General features: G+C 44.9%; 1 protein-coding gene across 1 annotated transcript in view; it reads left to right on the forward strand.

The window, feature by feature from the left end:
• The first annotated feature begins 382 nt into the window (after positions 1-382).
• The window catches only part of LOC146005716 (protein KHNYN-like), a 32,904-nt gene continuing 10,030 nt past the window's right edge, over positions 383-23,256 (forward strand). The window contains exons 1-2 of the mRNA XM_083145146.1: positions 383-1,284; positions 2,239-3,815. Of these exons, the coding sequence (XP_083001272.1) occupies positions 1,042-1,284; positions 2,239-3,815 (1,820 nt within the window). The 5' untranslated portion in view covers positions 383-1,041. The remainder of the gene's footprint in view (positions 1,285-2,238; positions 3,816-23,256) is intronic.

A 23,256-nucleotide genomic window follows, 5' to 3' on the forward strand; every position in this document is an offset into this window, starting at 1 on the left:
CTGCACTGTTGGGAACACACAGCTTTAATAAAGAGTCCTAATTGTTGTGTGCAGAATTAAGCAGTGAAAAGATATGACTTAATCATCATTACACACATTACATCACTTGAACTAGATTAGCAGTTACTGTTACAGTAACGAACGCTATAGTGTTAAATCAGAAATATGCAAAGTTTCAAAGCACTCCTGTAGAAATTTAACATCTTCAATAATATTAATTTTACAGCGGGAATTCTGCTGGTGTTATGGGACGGGATTTTTTCATCACAATTCTTCAGTCAGTCACTGCCAACATGGCGCCGCAGCTCCTGCAGTGGGAACCGAAACCTAAAGGAATGCGCGAGCTCTCGCAGCTACAGAATGAAACCACCATTCAATTTACTCCTCCCCTTGTGAGCAAAATATGGAATTCCCCTCAGAGTGACACACAAATAGGAACTTCCCATAAGTCATGAGAATAGGGGTGACGCATGCTGGGTGAGGAAGCGCTGCTGAACACCGGTACACTGTTGTTGCAGGAATATTACTATTGGAGTTATTGCGGAATACAGGCGTGTTACGTGTATGTAATGTGCTGCTTCTTCCAGTTAAAGGGACGTCAATGCAGCGTAGGCAGTGGCAGACATTGCGGCATATCCGTGTAAACAACAGTACCAGCAGCAGCATGTGGCAGGCTGAGGCCACAGAGTGATCTTCAGGTGTTGCTGCAGACTAGGCAAAGGGGCGGGGTATAGGGAGGGGCTGGGGCAGAGCAGAATGAGGAAGAGAGAAGACTGCAAGTGGAAAACATTATTGCATTGAAGAAAATAGAATAAGGTAAAATTCAAATCTAGCCCAATTAACATCCATCTGATATCTCCCTGATGCACCTACCAGAGAGCAGCAGGGGTCATAGAGGAAGTGAGAGGGGTACAACAGCATAAGATTTGGGGTCACCTATACTCAGTAGCTCCCACTCTCCTGGAAAGTCAGCGCTGGACTAAATTTTATGTCATTTCATTCCCAAATCATTCATAGCAGGTATAAGCTAATCTACCTAAAATGCTGATGGCTGTAGGTGAGTATAAGGCAGCACAGGAGAATGAGTGCATGGATGAGTTTACCATGCCTCAGGGTTCGGAAAAAGTTCTTCGGGACCAGCACCCGCACATCGAAAGATTATTTGGCGTTACTTTGAACATTTTAGGAGTTCTTTATCAGGATCAGATACTCTTGCAGTCCTCTGAACATCAGCAGATATGGATTCAACTTCAAGGTGAAAGAAAGAGCATAGTTAAAGCCAAGGTAAGTTGGGATTATTATTTTTTTTTTTTATATGGGTTTGGGGAGACATTTGGGGTAAATGTTTTTATAGTGGGGAAAAAAGGTACTTGTTTCCTAGCACGGCGCACACTAAGCAAATAGCTTAGTGGGCTATTCTGCGTAGGAAAATCGCGATGCGATGTCCATATGTCCATATTAAGTGCACAGGAGTGCTTATACAATGAAATATCGCATAGGATCGCATGGCACCAAATGTGATGCGATATTTCATTGTACAAGCACCCATGCCATCAGATGTGATGGGTGCTTACTATGACATGTGATGTGATTACATGTGATGGGTGCTTACTATGACATGTGATGTGATTACATGTGATGGGTGCTTACAATTGTAAGCACCTCTGGCATTGTTTTGCATCACCCCCTGTATCCACGCCACCCCAAAGCGTGGCGAGCGGCGGCGGAATGCGTCCTCCGACCTTTTCATGCCCCCACTATCCACATCGGCATGGAGTTGATTTTATATAGTGTGGCGAGCCCGAAGCGTGGCGAGAGGACGCGGATTACTTTACATGTATTCTGCGTCCCCTCACGGGGCTCGGGGGCTCGCTGCACTCGCCACACTATATAAAATCAACTCCACGCCGACGTGCATAGTGGGGGTATGAAAAGGTCAGAGGACACAAGCCGCCGCCGCTCGCCACGCTTCGGGGTGACGTGGATACAGGGGATGACGCAAAACAATGCCAGAGATGCTTACAATTGTAAGCACCTATCACATCACAGGGAGCGGGAACGTGAAAATCGCATTGCATCGCATGCTAGTACTATGCGTTATGCGATGCGATTTGACTACATTTGCGTACGTAGCAAATATGGGCGCCGTGCTAGGAAACAACAAGTACCAAAAAAAGAATTTGACATCATATCATTAGCCATGGATAATAAAATTGTTTCTTCTGTTTCTCACCTCAGGATTATATTAAAGGCCTGTGTACTCCAGAGGTAATAGAAGACTTTAATTACCCTCGAGACTTGCACTGTATATTCGTAGGGGCAAAAGGTCTGTTTCTTGACTGCCTAATTCGAGCCACTTCAGCATGTGTGACCCCTCAAACTCCTGGACTAATCAGAATATCTGGCCTAGCAGAGGGGGTAGTAATGGCCCAGAGCCGGATTCATGCTTTCTTAGATATGTGTATATCCAAGCCAGAGGAGCAAGAGGCTATCATCAAAAGGAGTTTTAAGGCTCTGGTGGAGGAAAATGATGACCTTCATGCACTGGATCTTCTTATTCTCCCAACCTTTGTCAAAGAACAGTTACTGTTTTTAGTAGAGGAGGACAAAGATGGGAAAATAATACAACCCAAGACCCAACAGAGGACTTCTAAACAACTGGCTTGTGATGCAAGGATCAGCCAGGCTTTCATTCCTGAACCTTTAGTATTCCCTAATCATCTGAGACTTGAACAACCTACGCTGTCACATCCAATAGATATAACCAAGTCAAGGCCCAGTAAAGGAGTTTTACGTGAGAGGGCTTCAGAACCACATGAACTAGTTTGTGATCATAATAATCAATCCATGCATCTAAGTAGACAAAGTAAAAAGCAAAGACCCATAAAAGAGGTAAATGAGGACCATGCTAGTAACTACCCTAAAGGAAATCTGACTTTTAATGAAAAACTGGTACCAGTAAGAAATGATGATGATGATTTCCGTCAAATTTCTGGACTGCTGGATACTATTATGGGGAGGGATGAAGGAGATCCAGGTTCTCATGCCCAATTTTCTTTGGGAACTCAAAAAGAATTCAACATGCTTTTAGATTTTTTTAAAACCATGGGTTATCAGGAATCTGTTGTGCTTAAGGTACTGTCAGAGAATGGGATCCAGGAACCTTCTCAGATACTTGACAAAGTTAATATGGAGCAATGTAACCATGAGCCAGATAAAATTGACCTTGTAAACATACCTTCAAAATTAAAAGGAATGTCACCTACACTTTCTCAAAATGATGGTGATGACGATGATGATGATAATTACCTTTTGGAAGTCATGAAATCAGCTGCCAAGAACTGTGGCTATTCACCCAGTGAAATTGTGGACATTGGGGATGGTTCTGTGTCACAAATCCTGAGGAAACTCAATGAAAAAAATAATTCTGAAGATTGCTTGATGACAACAGAAGTCCAAAGGAAAGAACATCAAGAGACAGACTTATGGTACCAGCAGAAGCTTGATCTACAAAAATGGCCTGAGACAAATTCTTCTAATCGTGAATTGGGAAACCCCACTGTTGTCCGACAGAAAGCATTGAGTGGTAACCATCCAGTGGAGGATGTATTTCATGGTGGCACCCAACAGGTCACTGGGTTCATGGAGACAGCAGTAGACAGAACCGCTAAGAAAGAACACAATCCCCCGGTTGTTACAGGAGCACAGAGATTTAATGAGGCCATGCAGACACCGTTTAAGCTTAACCTAAAAAATGAAAAAGGAAATGACAGTCTGAGACATGTCATTATAGACGGAAGTAATGTGGCTAAAATGTAAGTAATTCTGAGTTTTATTTTATTCACCATAGATATCAGGAGTCAATGTTTCCAATTCTGGCTCCATGTAGTCTTCATTACTGGGAAGACAATGCTTTCTTGATTTCACCTCTCCTCCAGGTATAGCAAATGGAGCATCTTCCTGCTATCTCAAACAAGGAGTGGGACAAATTAAATTAAGGAAATATTGTCCAAATGTGTAATATCCCTATTAAGTTTCTGATTTAGAATTCATATAGTACACTTCTGTGGATAATATTTTTCTCACTAACTAGAGCATCATCTCTCTCATCTACCTGTAGAGCATGTAAAGTCTATTGCAATTATTTTAAAATATATCATTAATTGAAATAATAGCCTTGCTTTTGCAGAGTTCATTGAAGGGAATAGATTTTTTTTTTCAAAATTACACATCTTGTGCAGTGGTTGTCAAATGTTTGCACGTGTGTGATGTCATGTTTACATTGTGGTCCACTCATTTGGCTATCTAGTAAACAATAGTATCCATATAGTGATGCTTTTCACTTATGTGGTAATGCATTTATTGGCCAGAAAGTTGCATTGTAAAGTTAATGCTTGGATTTAGGGCGGTATTCAATATGTGAAGTTCCGACAGTCGGAATACTGGCCCATTTTCACTCTACTCAACAGGCAGAATTCAATGTTCCGCCTATCGATGCTGAAAAGTGTGCGTGAAAACAGACACGGAATGCCGAGAAACAGTCGTGAATTCGACCACGTACGGTAGCACTCAATAGGCGGTGGTCGCTATTTCAGAAATAGCACCTGACATTGATTACCTCCCTTAGGGGCCCATTTAAAAAAAATTGTATTTGAAATATGATCTGAGCATATTATTAGCATCCAGAATAGCATTGCCATAGGCCATTATACCGAGAGAATGTATTAACAAGCACCAGCAGAGAGAGCATGTTCTGTGCATGTGCCGTCCCGCATGGCTGCCATTGCTAAGAAGGGTTCCTAGAGGACCCAATCCTAGCTAAGATTGCGATGTGTAGCCCATAGGCTACAGCAGGTAGCTTCGGATGCAAATCTTCAGAATAGGTTGGTAAATTTGAAAGCATTTCAACCCCATAGATACATGTGAGTGTTGCGGCTGCCAACAGGAATGGGGGAATTGCAGCAGGTGTCAGAAATATCTGCTGCATTCCTTCTGTGATCAATTATGGGAATGCTAAATATTTGCAATTATGAGTAAGCTGCAAATATACAATGATCAATTGGCCCCTTATGTACTAATAGCCTAATGCAAGATATTTCACATAAATCCACAATTAAAGCTGATAAGCAGCACAGATCGATTCCCCAATATTATCAGTGGGAACTATGGTTTGACACCTATGTAACAAACAGTAGTTTTGTTTGGCCCCATGTGTATGCTATCCTCTGATGGTGTGAAACACATTCTGCCTATAGAGAGGGATTTTACAGTCTCTATCCCACAGCCTCCGACTATATCATTCGCAGTGTGAGATTCTTTGGAGCTACTGTTCCTTATTACCATGTGAAAGACTCCTCTAATCTGCCATGGAGGAAATTAACAGGAACAAAAGTTAATGCTACCTCTGTTCCTGTGAGTTATCTTTAGTGCATAGAGCGGATACATTGGGCCGTATTCAATTGTTGCTGCCCATCCCCGCTTCCATGTGTGCCCACCAGCGATATTCAATTGTTTCTGTTGACAGGCACGATATCCTCATTTTCAGCTTGCTACTCTGGGGTGACGACCTGAAATGCACGAAAAGTCACCGGTTTGAGAGCTCAAAAGTGACTTTTCACATATATGGATAGAAAAAGTGGTGGAGCGCTGAATGAAATGAGATCAATTGGGTAATTGCAGTAGTTAATATCAATTTATTAGTGGAAAATATTAGACAATTAATATATATGAAAATGATATACCGGTATGCACATTAACGTAATACTAGATCATAAATGTAAAAAGAGTGTGATTTGACCTTTGATAAAGAAAACATGTCAGGAGGCACCTGCTCTTTTTAACAGTTTCTTTTGGACATTATTGGTTGTTTCTGGAATCCGCATCCAAGTAGCTCTTACCCTTGGGTCCCCATTGGAAACTTTAGCACTTTATTGGGATACCACCACCTGCATACTGTGGATTACAACCATCGCACCATCATGTGGATACCTCTCCTAATTGAGCCCTGCAATTACCCTCCAGCAATCATTAAAAATATTGCAAGGTTTGTGGAATTCCTCAATCATCACCATACATGGGTCCTCATTGGGGAATGAGCACATGATATTGCTTATAGCTTTACAAGGACAAGCGGGACTCCACAAAACTAAGTATACAACCTCTAAATGTCCAACTAATTTTCAGCTTAATATTGTAAAATACACTTATGATTATCTGTAATTTATACGTTAATGTGCATATATAATTTTTATATATATTAATTGTCTAATATTTTCCATTAATAAATTGTTATTAACTACTGTAATTACCCAATTGATCTAATTTCATTTAGCACTCCACCTCTCTTTCTATCCATTTATACTTGTTTAGGGAGTTGACACCCCCAGAAGGAGCAGCTTGACATAACACTCCAGTAGGCCTTAAAGCCGAAAAATACACCTCTCTTTTCACGACTTTTCACATATAGCCCATTAGTTTGGTCGAGTTTAACCACTATGTGCGGCTACAGCAGACCATAATAAGCGCGACAAACTTATCAAGCTAACTACAGACAGTTCTCTGATTATTAATACATATGCCCCTTATAATTTTGTCAGCATAAATAAGTGATGTTTGATACCAGCAATATCTCATGGATAAAACCTGTGGTTTAAGGTGGCACAGTGCGATTACAGTGCGATAAGCTCCGTGCTTTTTGAACTGGATTGCATCGCATCTAGTTCAAAATCCATGCGATGTGCTAAAGTTGCGTGCTGTTTTTAAACTAGATGCGATGCAATCTAGTTTAAAAACTACAGGCTGCACATACTTTATTTGCTGTGTGATGTGATGTGCACAGGAGTGCGCATCACACCCGCACATCGCTCCATGTATGGGCAGCATTATACCTTTAACTGAATCTCACCATACTCTCTACTACTCTCTACTCTCCCGGATTGACCGCGGAAATTGGGTGCAGCTCCTGGAAGGTTAAGCAAGTCTCCTAGAGCTGGCAGTAAAAGCAGCTGTCTTTAGACAATCTGGGGAGGCTGAGGATGCAATTTGCATCATCGTATGCCTGGTCTCCCACTTTACTAGCAAGTAATGTGGCATTGATTAGTGGGGGCTGGGGCCACATTTACACAATCATGAATCCAGGCCCCTGCACGCCTACTCGTTGTGCAGCCACGCCACTTGCCACCCTTAATGCCTTGGGCAGCCGGAAAGTCGGTAAGTGTGAATCTCCCCAAAAGACTCTCTCCCAGAAAATGTATTGGAAATATTATATCAGAGTTCAAGAACTATATATCTCTGATTCAGTTGCAAAACAGTTAAACAAACTAAATATGACTTCTGTTGTTTAACATTAATACCCCTTTCAGATCGCACCTAATTACTGGGTTCATGCCGGTAATTGGTGCGATCTAAAAGGGCTTACCAGGTCCAGCAAACTGGCAACAACCTGGCATTACGAACCGGTAAAAAAGAAGGGTTCTTATCAGTGCGTTACTGGGTTGCTGTGCAATGTGAATGGGTTAACCTGGTCGAGCGACCCAGTCACACTGATGGAGGAGGCAGTGCTTGGAGCAGCTCCAGCTCCAAGCGCTGCTTCCTCCCCCACTCCCGATGAGGCCCCGTCTCCGCATGATGTCAGGGAACCAGCAATATTGGCCACTGTAGGGATCTGAACAGAGCAAAATGCAGGGTCGAACCGGGACAGTAACTTTTCAAAGTCCTGGTCCGACCCTGCATTTTGCAATGTGAAAGTGGTATAACTATAACTATAATCTTTTGGTGCAAATTATGAAATGATATTTGAACATCTATAGTCATGCAGTTGTATTTGTGTTTTCACAAACAAATGTAGGATTTCTTTAAATAAATGCTAAAACAAGTTGCTTTTAATAGGATGTACAGACGGTGAGATTCCTTTTGCTATTCGACTTATGGTGTGTAAACACGGTACAATCCAGCATGAGATTTTGACTATATAGTCATAAATGCATTGGGATCGCATGCAGATCGCAAAGGTTTTTTACCTTGTGATCCCGATGTGTGCTCCCAGGACAGCACGAATCGAAACCCAGTTATACCGCTTTCAGACCGCACTCCGAACACGGCATATTGCCGTGTTCGCGGGGCCTAAACACGGGTCACGGTGCGGTCTGAAAAGGGCACCACGGGTCGAGCAACACGGCTATTCAACCCTGGTATTGACCAGGGTTGAACACGGCTATGACCCGTGTCAACTGCGGTGTGAACGGGTGCCTGGGTCGAGCGACCCGTGTCCCGTTCACAGTATGGAGGAGGCAGCACTGTCAGCTCCAAGTACTGCCTCCTCCCGAGCCCCCGATGACGCGCCGCAGCCCAGCACCGCCCCATGTGACGTCACCGACTCGGCAATATGCCGTGTCGGTGTCGGAACTTTCAGACCGCATTGCCGTGTTGCTCTGGGGATGGGACCCGTGTCCTAATCCCGTGTGCGACACGGCATTTGCGGTCTGAAAGTAGTATTAGACAGGGCAGCAATGACTACATAGTGGAAATCTAATGCAGATAGCATAAATTGTATGTAAATAGCACATGAGTTAGCAAAGATTGCATAGCAAGTCGAATAGCAAAGGAATCTCACTGTGTGTACACAAAATAAGTTTCGATTGCTATGCAATCTTTGTCTAACTCATGTGCTATTTACATAAAATTCATACTATCTACATTCAATCTGCCATATATAGTCATTGATGTACTGTCTATTTGGCTTTTCAATCTCAGCTGAACGGGAGCGCGCAGTAGAACAATTTAAACATGTTCGGGATAAGCATATTGATATCCTTACAAAAAAATAAGGATCAAATATGTTTTCAGGTAACGTTTAAAAAAAGGGGCAGACTAGATGGGCCAAGTGGTTCTTATCTGCATCAAATTCTATGTTTTTATTTTGACTATATAGTCAAAATCAAATGTTAAACTTTACCGTGTGTACATAGCATAAAATTATAATATATGGCAACACATGGAAAGTGTTAGAAGGAAAAAGTGTATTTTAGCAATATTTAGTTTATACTAATATTTAGTAATTTTGTATATAGTAATATTTAGGGGAATATTTATCAAAGCTTCAGACCTGGTCACTCATCTGGAAAATGTTGCAAATGAATGCAAGTAGATAGCGGCCACCCAGACAGAGTGAAAACCTCCCCCATGCAAATCTGCTAATGAACTGAGAAAATATCGCTATTTGCTAATGGTGTTGGCCGGTGCCCCCCACCTTTCTCTGCCCCCGTTCGCTGTGTAACCGAAAGTTCACCGTGGGTGGACGCACTTTGCAGACGCTCAACATCGGTCCTCTGTGTGAACCGAATGGATCTGAATAAGGTCCTAGGTATAAATATTTTAACCAATGTCATCATGAACACCAGCCTTGTGAACTCTCACACAGGGCTGTAGAGAGCCAGAGCTCCAGGCTGCCGCTGAGGAGGGTGATGGGGGCTGCCGCTGAGGAGGGTGATGGGGGCTGCCGCTGAGGAGGGTGATGGGGGCTGCCGCTGAGGAAGGTGATGGGGGCTGCCGCTGAGGAAGGTGATGGGGGCTGCCGCTGAGGAAGGTGATGGGGGCTGCCGCTGAGGAGGGTGATGGGGGCTGCCGCTGAGGAGGGTGATGGGGGCTGCCGCTGAGGAAGGTGATGGGGGCTGCCGCTGAGGAGGGTGATGGGGGCTGCCGCTGAGGAGGGTGATGGGGGCTGCCGCTGAGGAGGGTGATGGGGGCTGCCGCTGAGGAAGGTGATGGGGGCTGCCGCTGAGGAAGGTGATGGGGGCGGTGTCTGAGGAGGTGATGGGGGCTGACTCTGTGGAAGATATTAAGGATGAATGCTGAGGATTGTGATGAGGTGCTTAGGGGCCAAGGTGCTGAGGATGGTGATAAGGTGCTGGGACCGAGTTTCAAACCACTTGACTCACTATTCTGGATTAACTATGATCAGTTTTGCAGATATCTGTTACAGCACAGATGTGAGGTCAGTCTTCTATATTGTGTGTGTGTTTTTTCCCCTGTCCTGGACAATGTGTGTTTGTGTAAATGGGGGGCACCATGACATGAGCTTGCTCTGGGTGCCAAAGAGACACCTCTGCTCCCACAAAAATAATGCACCAGACCTGTAACCTATACACCAAACATATACATGAGTTCTCTCTTCTGTAATGACTGCAGCATTGCACTTACCTCCAGTTCTCCTAAGACTTGTTTAATAACCATTTGCAGACAGTGCCATATAGGGGCAGTGATACACTAGTTATGATGTTAGCAGTGTTTCCTGTGCATAGACAAATGTGGTGCTGTTGGCAGTAATGGCATCGGGCATGGCAATGCTAAGATCTGGGAACATGATTCGATGATTGCCGGACAGTGCTGGATAGAGCCGGTAGCCGTGAACGGCTAACCTTCTGTGCAAGATGAAAGAAGACAGCAGGAGTAGAGAGATGGATAAAGATAATTTTGCTAAGCAAAATATATAAACACTGCGCTGGGGGATTCTGACAAGGGACGAACAAATGCAAGAAATTAAATGGATAAGACAAGTGTAGATGAAAGTTGAAAATAAAACAAGAAAAAAATAAAAATGAATACACAAATAATTAAAAATAAAATATAATTAGAAGCAATAAGTTTACAGCCCTTTTGGGGGCCTTTGATGTGGAGTGCACCAGTGCTATGTAGTCCTGGAGTTGGTCGGACACTCTCCCTGCCTTTAGTGACTTGTAGGCGGTCAGCATCGGTCCGCATGACAGTACCCACGGGCGCCTAGTGGTTTGCTGTGTTTGCCGGGTCCTCGTCAGCAGTCTACAAGAGAAGGGGTACTTTTCTTGCTGGGGCTCACACTTCATCCAACATGTTTCGCTTCTCCAGATGCAAGCACCAATGCCACCAGGCTCCCAAAAACCTTCCATTTTCTGAATGTGTCCGAAAAAACGCAGTTGTGCCCATGGTTTTATGTGGAGGGTCTGTACCATCGTCAGTGTCCACTTCCTCTGGTTTTCAGTCACAGATTAGAGAAAGGACCAGAGCTACTCACAATTGCACAGACTGCAAACACCTTTTGACGGTTCAGGAATTGCGTATGGATTTGCGAGTAGATGGCAGTTTGTGACCCATTTGCAATTCATTCACAGATTTACACAGGGTAGGTTTTGCTTCTGTCTGGGAGGCTGCTTTCTCCTTGCAGTCCGCTGGGAATTCTCACATTAGCGAACAATACTGAATTAGCCCTTATATCAGTAGACTTAACAAAAATGTATTAATCTTTTCGCTATTGGTTATAATAAATACAAATGCCAAAAATCATTGTGTTTGCCAACTTGCAAAGCAAAACATAACAAAAAACGAGTATTATGTCTAGTCTAGGAACATACAGTAAATAACTGCATGATACAAGTACCTGCAAAAGACTAGATAGACTAAAAGAATGTAAGGAAAACAATTTGTCAAAGCAGAAAACAAACCAGCAGTTAACGCCAACCTATTGCACATTTCTGCCTAGATTTTATTACGGCACTGTTTATATATTGTATAAAGTTTTGACTGTCAACAGTAGATGTAATAAAAGTAAAGGTGTGTACACACGTTATGACTTTGGCTATCGATTCTGACCATATTGTTGAAATGGATAGTAAGTTAAAATGTTATTGTGTTTGGCCGCATTCGATACCGATTGGATCCTGATGCACGCCGTCAAAATCAAAAATAGAAATAGACTGTGCAGCACAGTTTATTTCTACTATCTCGGAATGAGGGCCATGCTGCTCAATGCATAACATGCATTGAAAAAAGACATGTACATGAGCTAATTTGACAAATCAAAGTATAGTTTGCATTTTTAAGGATAGACATAATTTTAAATAACTGTATTTATTACAGATGTGTTCTAATTGTGTACTTGTAAGTTAATTTAAACATTGGCAATTATATCTCAACCAAACAAACCAGCTCTAATTATGTCAGACATTATAGAGCGATTTTGTGTGAGATTGGCTAACTCGGCTAACCTTACTTCCTGGTTGGTAACTGTTATACAATATACATCGCAATCCAGTTGTTCTGAATAAATTGGATAGTTCCCAGTCTAAAAATCACCAGACATTCGATTTGAATATTGAGCGTAAAAGTTGGATATTCTAGTGGAATTACTTTTTGGGAACCGCAAAAAGGCTGTAGTTACATCTGGCCCTTAGTATGACAGAAATATGCCATGTGTGGTGGATGCGCTTGACCAGCTGGTGGGGGTCTGATTGGGTGGCTAGATTGGCAGATATCCAAGGGAGCACAAGGTAAAGGGAGTTCACTGAGCTCCGGTGTCCTTGATAGGCCTGAGGCCATGGCTGGAATTTACTAAACTCAGTGATCATCGTCAGATGCAACCACACTGATGCTGCTGCCTGCTAGGCCCCCTAATCTCCCTGTTGTCTGCTGCTTAACCGAGGAGATGCCTCTGTTGTTGGAATCCATCTGTGGAGACCATTCTATACAGCTTTCTGCTCATCTGCTGGTTACCTGTTGGCTCTGTTGGAACTACACAGCTAAAGCTACACATGTAGATATAAGGGTATATAGAAATCCTATAGGAGGCTTACTTTAACGGGTGCCGGATGGACTGCTCGACGGGGGGATCCCAATGGTTAGTATCCCTACGTCGGAATCCCCACTGTCGGTGCTCTGACAGGGGGGATACTGACTCGCAGGGGCTAGTCTCCCTTGTAAGGGTTCCACGACCCCCATATAAAGAGAATAGAACCTGCAAGGGGGTTCTTTGCACTCACCCCCTGTCATAGCACCGGCAGTGGGGATACTGATTCCCCCTGTTGGAGCGCCATACCACACCCTGCTTTCATATTTTGCCAGGGGCCTCTAGTTATACCACTGGGCGAGGCAAAGTCTTTCCTAGGTGAGGAGCAGGGATCTGGATGAATGAAGGTGGTAAGGTGTGGGGAGTTGAAGTTCCGTTCTTTTGCAGGATGGAGATGCAGTAGTAGCAGATACTTTTAAAGATAATATCATAGATAAATGATTAGTGGCTTAGTAAGTGAGGGTGAAGTGACATCATTATTGGGACATAGCTATTTAATTTTCTTTTCTCCCTAGATTTCCAAATTTAGTGGTTAGTCACTAGGAATAGGCCCTATACTGGCATACATACTTGCCACTAAATCATTTAACATCATTTATTTTGTATCTATCACCAAATAATGCATTTCATTATCTTGGCAGGGTATTCATCAAAACATGGAGAGAGATACGTACCAACTAATCAGCTTCTAAAGGGGCATACAGAAATGGCGACCCATGCTGAGCGACAGGCTTAAGCACGATCACTCAGCACACATCGCGGTGCACCCGTGATGCTGTGCGCTGAGCGGGGCGTTGCCTATTTTTAATATCCAAAGCCCCGCGATCTATCAGGAAAGCTGGTGCAAGCACTGGCTTTCCCCGCGGGCGATAACTACAATCGGGACCGCGCATTGCCATCGCTGCAGGGCATACACACGGAGTGATCAGTGCCCCATTGCTGCTGTGATAAATACCCCCATAGTTTCTCCTTCCCACTCATCATTTTATGGTGGGCGCATTTATAATTGAATCTCATTTATTATAGTTTGGACAATAATATGCTGCTATACCGTAATGTCTGACTGTTTCCAAATGTTTTGCTTTTGATAACATTTACACTGCTATACCAGTAGCGTACGCAGGGGGGGTTTCTGAGTACCCATAAACCCCCCTAGGAGTCTAAGGGCCCTAGGCTGAAAGCTGAGGGTCCCCTCTTTTCATGGGTACAAGAATTTTAAAAATCGGCCCTTGGGAACCGGAGATATCTGACTTCAAAACAGTGGCCCCCTGCCAAGCCTGTTAATTGCTCTTCCCAGTCAGATATTTCAGGTTCTGTCTGACTTAGAGTTTTTATGAGGGTATATTCCAAAAGCTGGGACTGTCCCCCTTTGATGGACACTAGAAGCTTATCTCTACTTTTCCCAGAACCAGAGATATCAGCCTTCCAGCAGCTGGTTACTGCTCCAGCTCCACACAACTAGTATGTAGTTTTATATACTCGTTGGTGGATTGCTCTGCCTCCTGAACTCTGATCCCCTAGTCCCCAATATCATTTGGTGGGTGGGATTCTCTATTTTTAAATTCCATTAAAATCTAAGAAATCTATTTCTGGGAACTGGAGATATCTGCAGTCAAGCAAGCTGTCCTCCCACCAGAAAATTATGAATAATAAACCCACTCCACTATACACCCCTCCTCTGCATATTAAACATCCTCTACCACCCTGGAAGTTATGTATCAGGGCTCCTTCATTCAGCACAATGCCCACTTCTTCCACCTCATCTCCCACCATCTGTGCAGTAAAGGGGTAATTAGTGGAAATTACTGATCCAGGCCCTACATGCTGAGCGGTTGATATACTACCCCCTACCACCTGCGGGACATCAAAGGTTCCCCCACCCCTACCACTGGAGGATCGGTAGGGGCCCCAACACATTGCTATGCCCAGGGGTCTACACTGCTGTTATGTATGTGTGTGTGTGTGTGTATGTATATATATATATATATATATATATATATAGTTTAGTATAAAGAGCACTCACCAGTCTTCCAACTTAGATGCAGGTGACATTTATTGATACATCACCATAGTCTCAGTGAATAATGCCGACGTTTCGAGCCACTGCGGGCCCTTTGTCAAGACCAAAAAGATGGATGGGTCACAGCCCCAGACAGTCTAAGTTGGAAGACTGGTGAGTGCTCTTTATACTAAACTATATTTCTCTTTCAATGGTCCTGGTGACACAGCTCAACACTGGGATGTAGGAGGGTCCGAAGGAGCCAGGCACCTATCCTAAAGCTTTAGAGGGTAGGCTCCTCCCCTACTGCATCCCTGGACTCTTCAGTTCGTGTTAGGTGCCCACTGGAGTGGGTACTATTCTAAAGGGCTGCGGGAGCAGCCGAAGAATTAGAGTAGTTAGGGAATTTTTATTGTTTTATTAACTTTCACCCTAGCTAGGTAGGCACAGTGTGAGGATTCTCATAGTGAATCCTCACACTGCTAGCGCAGCAGGAGCTGACAGAATCGCGTCCTGTCAGCTCACTGTGCACAGGGGAGACGCTGTCTGGTCTCCCTGTGCAGCGCTTACAGCCTCTATTAAGAGGCTGCCTGGGCTCCGGAGTACCCTGAAACCGGCTCCACGTTTAGGTGGGGATCATGGGGGACAGGCGCTCCGTGATGGCGGCGGCCATTTTATGCGGAGCTTACACGCTGAGCTCCTATATGAGAGGACAGCAGCATTGTGACAGGCATGTTCCAAGTGGTCCCCAGTCGAGGGGGAGACACTGGAACTAGGAAATCCTACCTAGGGAGCGGCTGACTGGGGGTGGTTGGCACCAAAAGTCACGGACCCCGCAGCAGCAGGGACTTTTGGTCTCTTCCCTCACTCTGACTTTGGCGCCTTTCAGAACGCTTGCAGCGGAGCTGAGCTGGCTTACTGATCCTGGCAGAGTGACTTGGATTTCCTGGGCATCGTTTCCCCGCAGTTGAAACCAACAGACAGCTAAGTGATTGGGTGCATTGACTCTGTATAAACGCTGGTACATTGTTTGCACTGTATATATTTATATATTTTCACTTGCATCATGTCTGAGCATCAGGCTGTGGTTTGGGGGGAGGGAGCCCTTAGTGCACTGAGCGCGAGCAATGTTTGCACACAAAAGTTTGTCCCTGAGCAGATGGCCAAGGGGGGCTTATGTATTACTTGCGCTGATGTGAGACCCATGGGCAGTGAACCCCATAGGGCAGAGCAGATTGAACCCGCGTGGGCCAGGGCCCTAGGCAGGTCAGTAAACGCTTTGGTGCAGCTTCTGGACAGGCAGAGTGATGTGTTGGTAGAATCACAGAGACCTATTCCATCATCTCAGCAGTCTTCTGGCTCCTTGCCTCTTACCCAGGCAGATCCTGCTCTTATTCAGGTGATGCAGGATACTGCTAAGGGGATCAACAGGTTCAGTGAAATACTGGACAAAATAGATGTTGATGTTACAGGGACCCCTAAAAGGTCTTATGCTATGCCTCCTGTGGTAGATGAGGAGGAGGGAGCGTATACTGACACCCCCTGGGATCAGGGTGATGATTTTGAAGAGACCTCTTCTGCTGGTATAGAGGATCTTATTGTAGCTGTGAAACAGGCTTTAAAACTGTCTGTGGAGGATAAGACTCCTGTTAAAGGTGTTTTTAAGCGACAGCGGAAGGAGGCTGTTACTTTTCCTTCAGATGAGGGGTTGCAGGAATTGTTGGAAGGGGCTTGGAAAACCCTGGATAAGAGGCTACAGATGCCTAAGAGATTCCTTAGTCTGTACCCCATGCCAGAGTCTCATGCGGAGCTCTGGGAAAAGGTGCCTGTTGTGGATGCTTCAGTGGCACGTTTATCCAAAGCTACGGTATTGCCAGTACAGGGCGGTGCAGCTTTTAAAGATTCTGTGGATAAAAAGCTGGAGGGAAACCTCAAGGCTATTTTTGAAGGGGTGGTATTTACTCTGCGGCCCCTTATTGCTTCAGCCTGGGTCTCTAAGGCCATGATAGAATGGGCTGGTGAATTATGCACCATGCTGCAGGCTGACCCTGGTGCTTTGCTTCTAGCAGAAAAAATTAAAGCTGCTGCAGAGTATGCAGTGGAAGCAGAGGAGGAAGCTCTTAAAATGGCGACCAGAGTGTCCACAGTCTCCATTAATGCCAGGAGAGTGCTCTGGCTTAAGGCCTGGGAAGCGGACAATGAGTCCAAGAAGGCCCTAGAGATGTTAGCTTTCAAGGGAAAGTTACTTTTTGGTACTGAATTAGAGGAGATTATAAAACAAGCCACAGGCGGCAAGAGTACATTTCTGCCGGCTCCCTCAGCAAAGCAGACGTCCAGATTCTCTGCTTTTAGGCCGTCCTTTCGGCCCTCTCCTAGAGGTGGTGCGTCCTTTCGAGGACAGTCTTTCAGGGGAAAGTTTCAGTCCTCTAGGGGCAAGACACAAAAGTCCAAGTTTGGCTCCTTTCACAAGAAGCCTGCCTCCAAAGGAGAGGACAAACCCTCCGCATGACTGTCAGGGGATGTGCCCGACAGGGATAAAGGTGGGGGGGCGTCTCACACACTTCAGGGACGCATGGGCTTCTCTAGGCCAGGATGCCTGGGTGTTAGATATTATAACCCAGGGTTACAAAATCCCTTTCAGAGGTCCGCCTCCGAAGAGGTTCATCCCCACATCCTTGCCAAAACAGGCGCTCCTTCGCACAGCTCTTATGAGAGCGGCTCATTCCCTTTTGGAAAAAGGGGTGGTTACTCCGGTTCCCAGGGCAGAGTGGAAGAAAGGCTTTTACTCCACGCTGTTCCTGGTGCCCAAACCAGACGGGTCTTTCAGACCAATACTAAATTTGAAATCCCTAAATGTTCATCTATGGGTAGACCATTTCAAAATGGAGTCCTTACGGTCAGTACTCCTGAGTTTGGACCAGGGAGAATTTTTGGCGTCCATGGATGTCCAGGACGCATATCTGCACGTTCCTATACACCCGGAACATCAGACCCTGTTGAGGTTTGCTATAGGAGACCTGCATTTACAATTCCGGGCGTTACCCTTTGGGCTGGCAACCGCACCAAGGGTTTTCACCAAAATAATGTCAGTAATGGCGGCGGTGTTGAGATTCAGGGGAATCACAGTAATACCCTATTTGGACGATCTCCTGTTCAAAGCAGAGTCAGCAGCCATGCTTCAGAGTCACTTGGCAGAGGCCATCAGTTTTTTACAAGCTCACGGCTGGATTTTAAATTTGCAAAAATCTCAGTTGATACCATCACAGAGGCTCCAATTCTTGGGGGTCATACTAGATACCCATCTCCACCGGGTATTTCTCCCGGAGGTAAAGGCCAGGGACTTGGTCACCTTAGTCCAGGAGATTCTCAGGGCGCGGAGCATCTCAGTGTGGAGGTGTCTCAAGCTCCTGGGGAAAATGGTGGCGTCATTCGAGACGCTTCATTATGCCAGGTTCCATTCTCGGGTGTTCCAATGGAACATTTTGTCAGCATGGTCAGGGAACACTCAGACCATGAAGTCGGAGATGATAGTGTTGTCTTCGGACACTCGAGATTCCTTGAAATGGTGGACAGATGTGAATTCCCTTCAGTGGGGCCGGTCATTACAGACCTGGGACTGGTTGGTAGTAACTACCGACGCCAGCCTAAGGGGCTGGGGGGCAGTAGTCCTGGATCTCAGGCTGCAGGGCCTGTGGACGACAGAAGAATCAGTATTACCAATAAACATCTTGGAGCTGAGAGCCGTCTGGAAAGTGATTTCCTTGGCGGGAGACAGGTTACGGAACCTCCCTTTGAGGATTCAGACAGACAATGCCACAGCTGTGGCGTATCTGAATCACCAGGGAGGTACACGCAGCAAATTGGCCATGTGGGAGGTGTCCAGAATCTTCCTATGGGTGGAACAAAATGTTCCAGCTGTATCGGCTATATTCATTCCAGGAGTAGAGAATATAGAAGCCGACTTCCTGAGCAGGGAGGAGCTCAAGGAAGGGGAATGGAGCCTACACCCTCAGGTGTTTCAACAGATCACTTTGAAGTGGGGAACTCCGGATGTGGACCTGATGGCATCCAGGTTCAATCATCAAGTGCCCAGGTTCTATTCCAGAACGAGGGATCCACTAGCGGAGGCAGTGGATGCCATGACTACTCAATGGCAGGGAGATCTTCTTTATGCATTCCCTCCAGTACCAATGTTAGCGAGACTTTTGAAGAGAATACAGGACCAGAAGGTTCCGGTGATCCTTGTGGCCCCAGATTGGCCAAGGAGGTCCTGGTACTCGAGACTTCAGAGGTTGTCTGTGGACTCATGGCGTCTACCTCTGAGACCAGATCTGCTAAGACAAGGCCCATTCAATCACCTGGATTCCGATCGATTGATTTTGACGGCCTGGCTATTGAAGCCGCCATTTTGAAAAGGAAAGGGTTTTCTGAGGCAGTAGTGCAGACTATGATAAAAGCCAGGAAAGCTGTATCATCGGCAAATTATTATAGAGTCTGGAAGACTTACATTAGATGGTGTGAGAGGCGAAAGGCTCACACATCTCACTTCAAGTTAGCAAGAATGTTGGAATTCTTACAAGATGGTTTTTCATCGGGCATAAGCTTTCAGTCATTGAAGGTGCAGATTTCGGCCTTGTCCTTCTACTTTCAAAAAAGGATAGCCATTTTGCCGGAAATTCAAACCTTTTTACAAGGGGTATCCAGGTTGAAACCCCCATACAAGCAACCAGTAGCGCCTTGGGATCTGTCACTGGTTTTGGATTGCCTTCAGAAGGCACCATTTGAACCTTTAAGGTCGGCGGACTTTAAGTTTCTCACGTGGAAGCTAGTGTTTTTGTTGGCAGTAGCATCTGCTAAAAGAGTGTCAGAGTTGGGAGCTTTGTCATGCAAATCTCCCTTCTTAATTTTTCATGATGACAGGGCTGTTTTGAGAACAGTACCTCAGTTTTTACCAAAGGTAGTTTCTGCCTTTCATTTAAATCAGGAGATAGTTCTACCTGTGTTTCAACCCCCAGAGGGTTCTAAGAAAAGGGACAAGTTGAAGACTTTGGATGTTGTGCGTGCTTTACGCATCTATGTGGACAGAGTAAAGAGTGTCAGAAAGACTGACACATTATTGGTATTGTATGACATACACAAAATTGGTTGGCCTGCATCTAAGCAGACTATTGCTAGGTGGTTGCGATCTGTGATAGCCTTTGCATACACCAAAGTGGGTAGGCCTGTACCGGACAGAATTAATGCGCATACCACCAGGTCAGTTGCCACCTCTTGGGCGGTTCGACATGGGGCCACAGCTGAGCAGGTTTGCAGAGCTGCCACTTGGTCATCTGTTCACACCTTTGCCAAATTCTATAGATTCCATGAGTTCGCGTCGGAGGACGCATCATTCGGACGAGCAGTGCTGAGAGCTGCAGACCTGAGCGTACCCTCCCAAAGGACCGGCTCTGGAACGTCCCAGTGTTGAGCTGTGTCACCAGGACCATTGAAAGAGAAAAAGGGATTTTTGTAAGAACTTACCGTTCGAATCCCTTTCTCTGATATGGTCCTGGTGACACAGCGATCCCTCCCTTACGCTCAGTAAGTATGCCAGAAGTTCATGATGTTCATGTTAAAATGGTTAAAAGTTAACAGTTTCTGTTATAAAATGTGCATATAATATGTGCAGGCGTTTGTACTGAGTTAATGTATTCCAGTGGCTTTGAAAGATTGAACTGAAGAGTCCAGGGATGCAGTAGGGGAGGAGCCTACCCTCTAAAGCTTTAGGATAGGTGCCTGGCTCCTTCGGACCCTCCTACATCCCAGTGTTGAGCGGTGTCACCAGGACCATATCAGAGAAAGGGATTCGAACGGTAAGTTCTTACAAAAATCCCTGTATTTGGCTGTACCCCTGGGACTACAAGCCTAAGTTTGGCACCCCAGCTGTTGGAATCTGAAGATTGAGTGTGCCAGTTCTATGAGTTCATATATTATTATTATTATTATTATTATTTATATACATTTGGTCTATCTATAATACTTTAACTGACCCGGCATATACTGGGTCACCTAAGTGTCCATCTCCGTGCTTTGCTCCGCCCCTCTGGAAACCGCCTTCTGAAAATATTGCGTTTGCCACTGCTATACTGCGCTCTTCTTGGGCTGAATATGGGGCTTTTACATCTATTATGTTTTCATGTTTTTTATTGTTTTCTGTTCTGTTGTGCTATTTCTTTTGAGAATGTTCGTTGCCTAGCAAATAGTGATACTTCCTCTTTAGGGGGAAATACAATCTAATTATAGTTGAGCATTAGCATAACGAATCTCTTCTGCTTCTCTCAGTCACCAAACTTTCTCATCTATGCTTTGTGATTTAAGTCTGATACTTTCCATGACTCATAACAACTAATAGCATCCACTGTGTCTAAAGTTTTAAGACATTGATAATGAACTTTACGCTGTAAATTTGCTAAGTGGCAACTGTTGAAAAATTCATTTTTTCCACATTAAATGTAGTGTATGGAAAAAGAGAAGCTCAATTACAAATCCTGTAATGTGTTTTTATTGCTGATTATTTATTTTTGTATTCACCTCCAAATGTGATTAAAAAAAAAATATATTTATTTTTAGGGGGATTCTTAAAAGCATAGAGAGAGGTCTATGTATTAAGCCTTTAGAGAGAGATAAGTGGATATAGATAAAATAGCCATTATCTCCTGTCATATTTCATTACAGACTGCAACATGGCAGTTAGGAGCTAATTGGTTAGTACTTTATCTCTTCCTCCTTTATCGCTCTCCAAGGCTTACAGTCAGTGTTTGAAAATGGCAGTTGGGAGCTGATTTGTTAGTGCAGCATACCTCCCAACTTTTAAATAGACAGAGCAGGGACAGATGGATGCGTGCCGGAGGCGTGCTGGAAATTTCGGGGCGTGATCTAATTAAAGGGGCATGGCCTCCCAATGCGACGCTATGGGAGCATGATCCAGAGGCTCTGTGAGCCTCTAGCCATGCCCCAGCCTCCTGTCTGCGGGAATAGACGCTGTAGGCATGCGCACAGTGTTTATTCCCCGCTGCTCAGCAGCCGACAGGGGGACTCCCAACAGCCCCCCCTCACCGCGGGACACTGTCGGCTGCAGGATCGACGCGGGAATGTCCCCGAAAACCGGGACATTACCGCGGTAATCTGGACTGTTGGGAGGTATGGTGCAGGGATTACCAATACCCCAGACATTCCACCCACCCCCTTTCCCAGGTTTTCCCCTGTACCCCTGTGGTGCAGTCAGGCCCTGGTACTATATACTGTACATCTATATTTTCAAATAAATTGTCTCTGCACTCTGCAGGACCTACTGTACTTGTGAGGGGTTTGTGTTGAATGACTTCCCTGTTCATTACAGAAAGGATTGTCTATGTACTTTCCCTGCTATCATTTAATTAGTTTGCTAATTGTGTGGAATAGTCCAACAGTTAGGTAATGATTGCTTGCTATTTGGTATGACAGAGCAAGGCCGCAGTGCTGCACCCTGCTGCTCTGTAGTACCATGGTTACAGCTAGTAGCAGAATGTACAATGGACAAACTGGCCAGTGCTCATAACCTACACACTATACTTTTTAGCTCATATAGAACGCAAAAAAAAGAATTTGCTTGTTCAACAAAAAATGCAATGAAGTATCTGCTCTTCTCAGTGTCACTGCAGATGTGGTATAGGTCCCCTACAGTCGTTTCTCCGACATTGGAATCCCGAACATGGGGGGCACTATGGTTTGCTGCATTCGCCACAGGTTCTGTTTTCCCTCTATGGGGGTCGTGGATCCCGACTGATCTCTTCCTCTTTAACTTTCATCTTAGGCTGGGGACATACCCGAATGATTTGGTGATCTTGCAATGGGCTGGGTATCAGGTCGACAAACAATAGCTCAACTATTAATAGTCCACAGTGAGTAAGGTAACACCGAAAAATGGTCAACATACTCTAGGTCGACCTTGACAAAAGGTCGATCTGTACATGGTCGACACATGAAAAGGTCACAACAAGTTTTTTTATGACATAATAGTGTGCCGAGCGCAGTGGGAGGACGCCGTACACTTATACAGTGTCCATGTCAAAAACCTGAGAAAACATGTGTCGACCATGTTGATGACTACCTTTTGATTCTGTAGACCTTCTGTCGATGTTGACTATTTTTAGGTGTCGACTTACTCACTGTCGACCATTAGGGGTTCGACCTAGTGATTGTCTACCATTTATCCCAGAACCATGGGCTGATAGTACAACGTAACCATATATTGTGTATAATATATCACATAGTAACAATGTTAGCAAATGACATCATATGCAGCACATCAGATGTGAAGACACGATAACATAATTCATCAAATGATGGTCATTGCGATCCACTGCGGATCCCAAGTTGGGGAATGGGGATGTGGTAAAACTCTGAATTGATCAGGATCCCAATTGGTAAGTATGCAGGGCTTGCTATTGGACTGCCAGGGAAGAGGGGTTAGGTTTAGGCACTAGTGGGGGGACTTAGGCATGGGTCCTCAAACTGCGGCCCTCCAGATGTTGTGAAACTACAAATCATAGCATGCCTTGCCACAGTTTTGCTATAAGGGAGTGTTAAAACTGTGGCAAGGCATGCTGGGATTTGTAGTTTCACAACATCTGGAGGGCCGCAG

This window comes from Crinia signifera, chromosome 1 (assembly GCF_055691185.1).
Source record: "Crinia signifera chromosome 1, ASM5569118v1, whole genome shotgun sequence".
Classification (NCBI taxonomy): domain Eukaryota; kingdom Metazoa; phylum Chordata; class Amphibia; order Anura; family Myobatrachidae; genus Crinia; species Crinia signifera.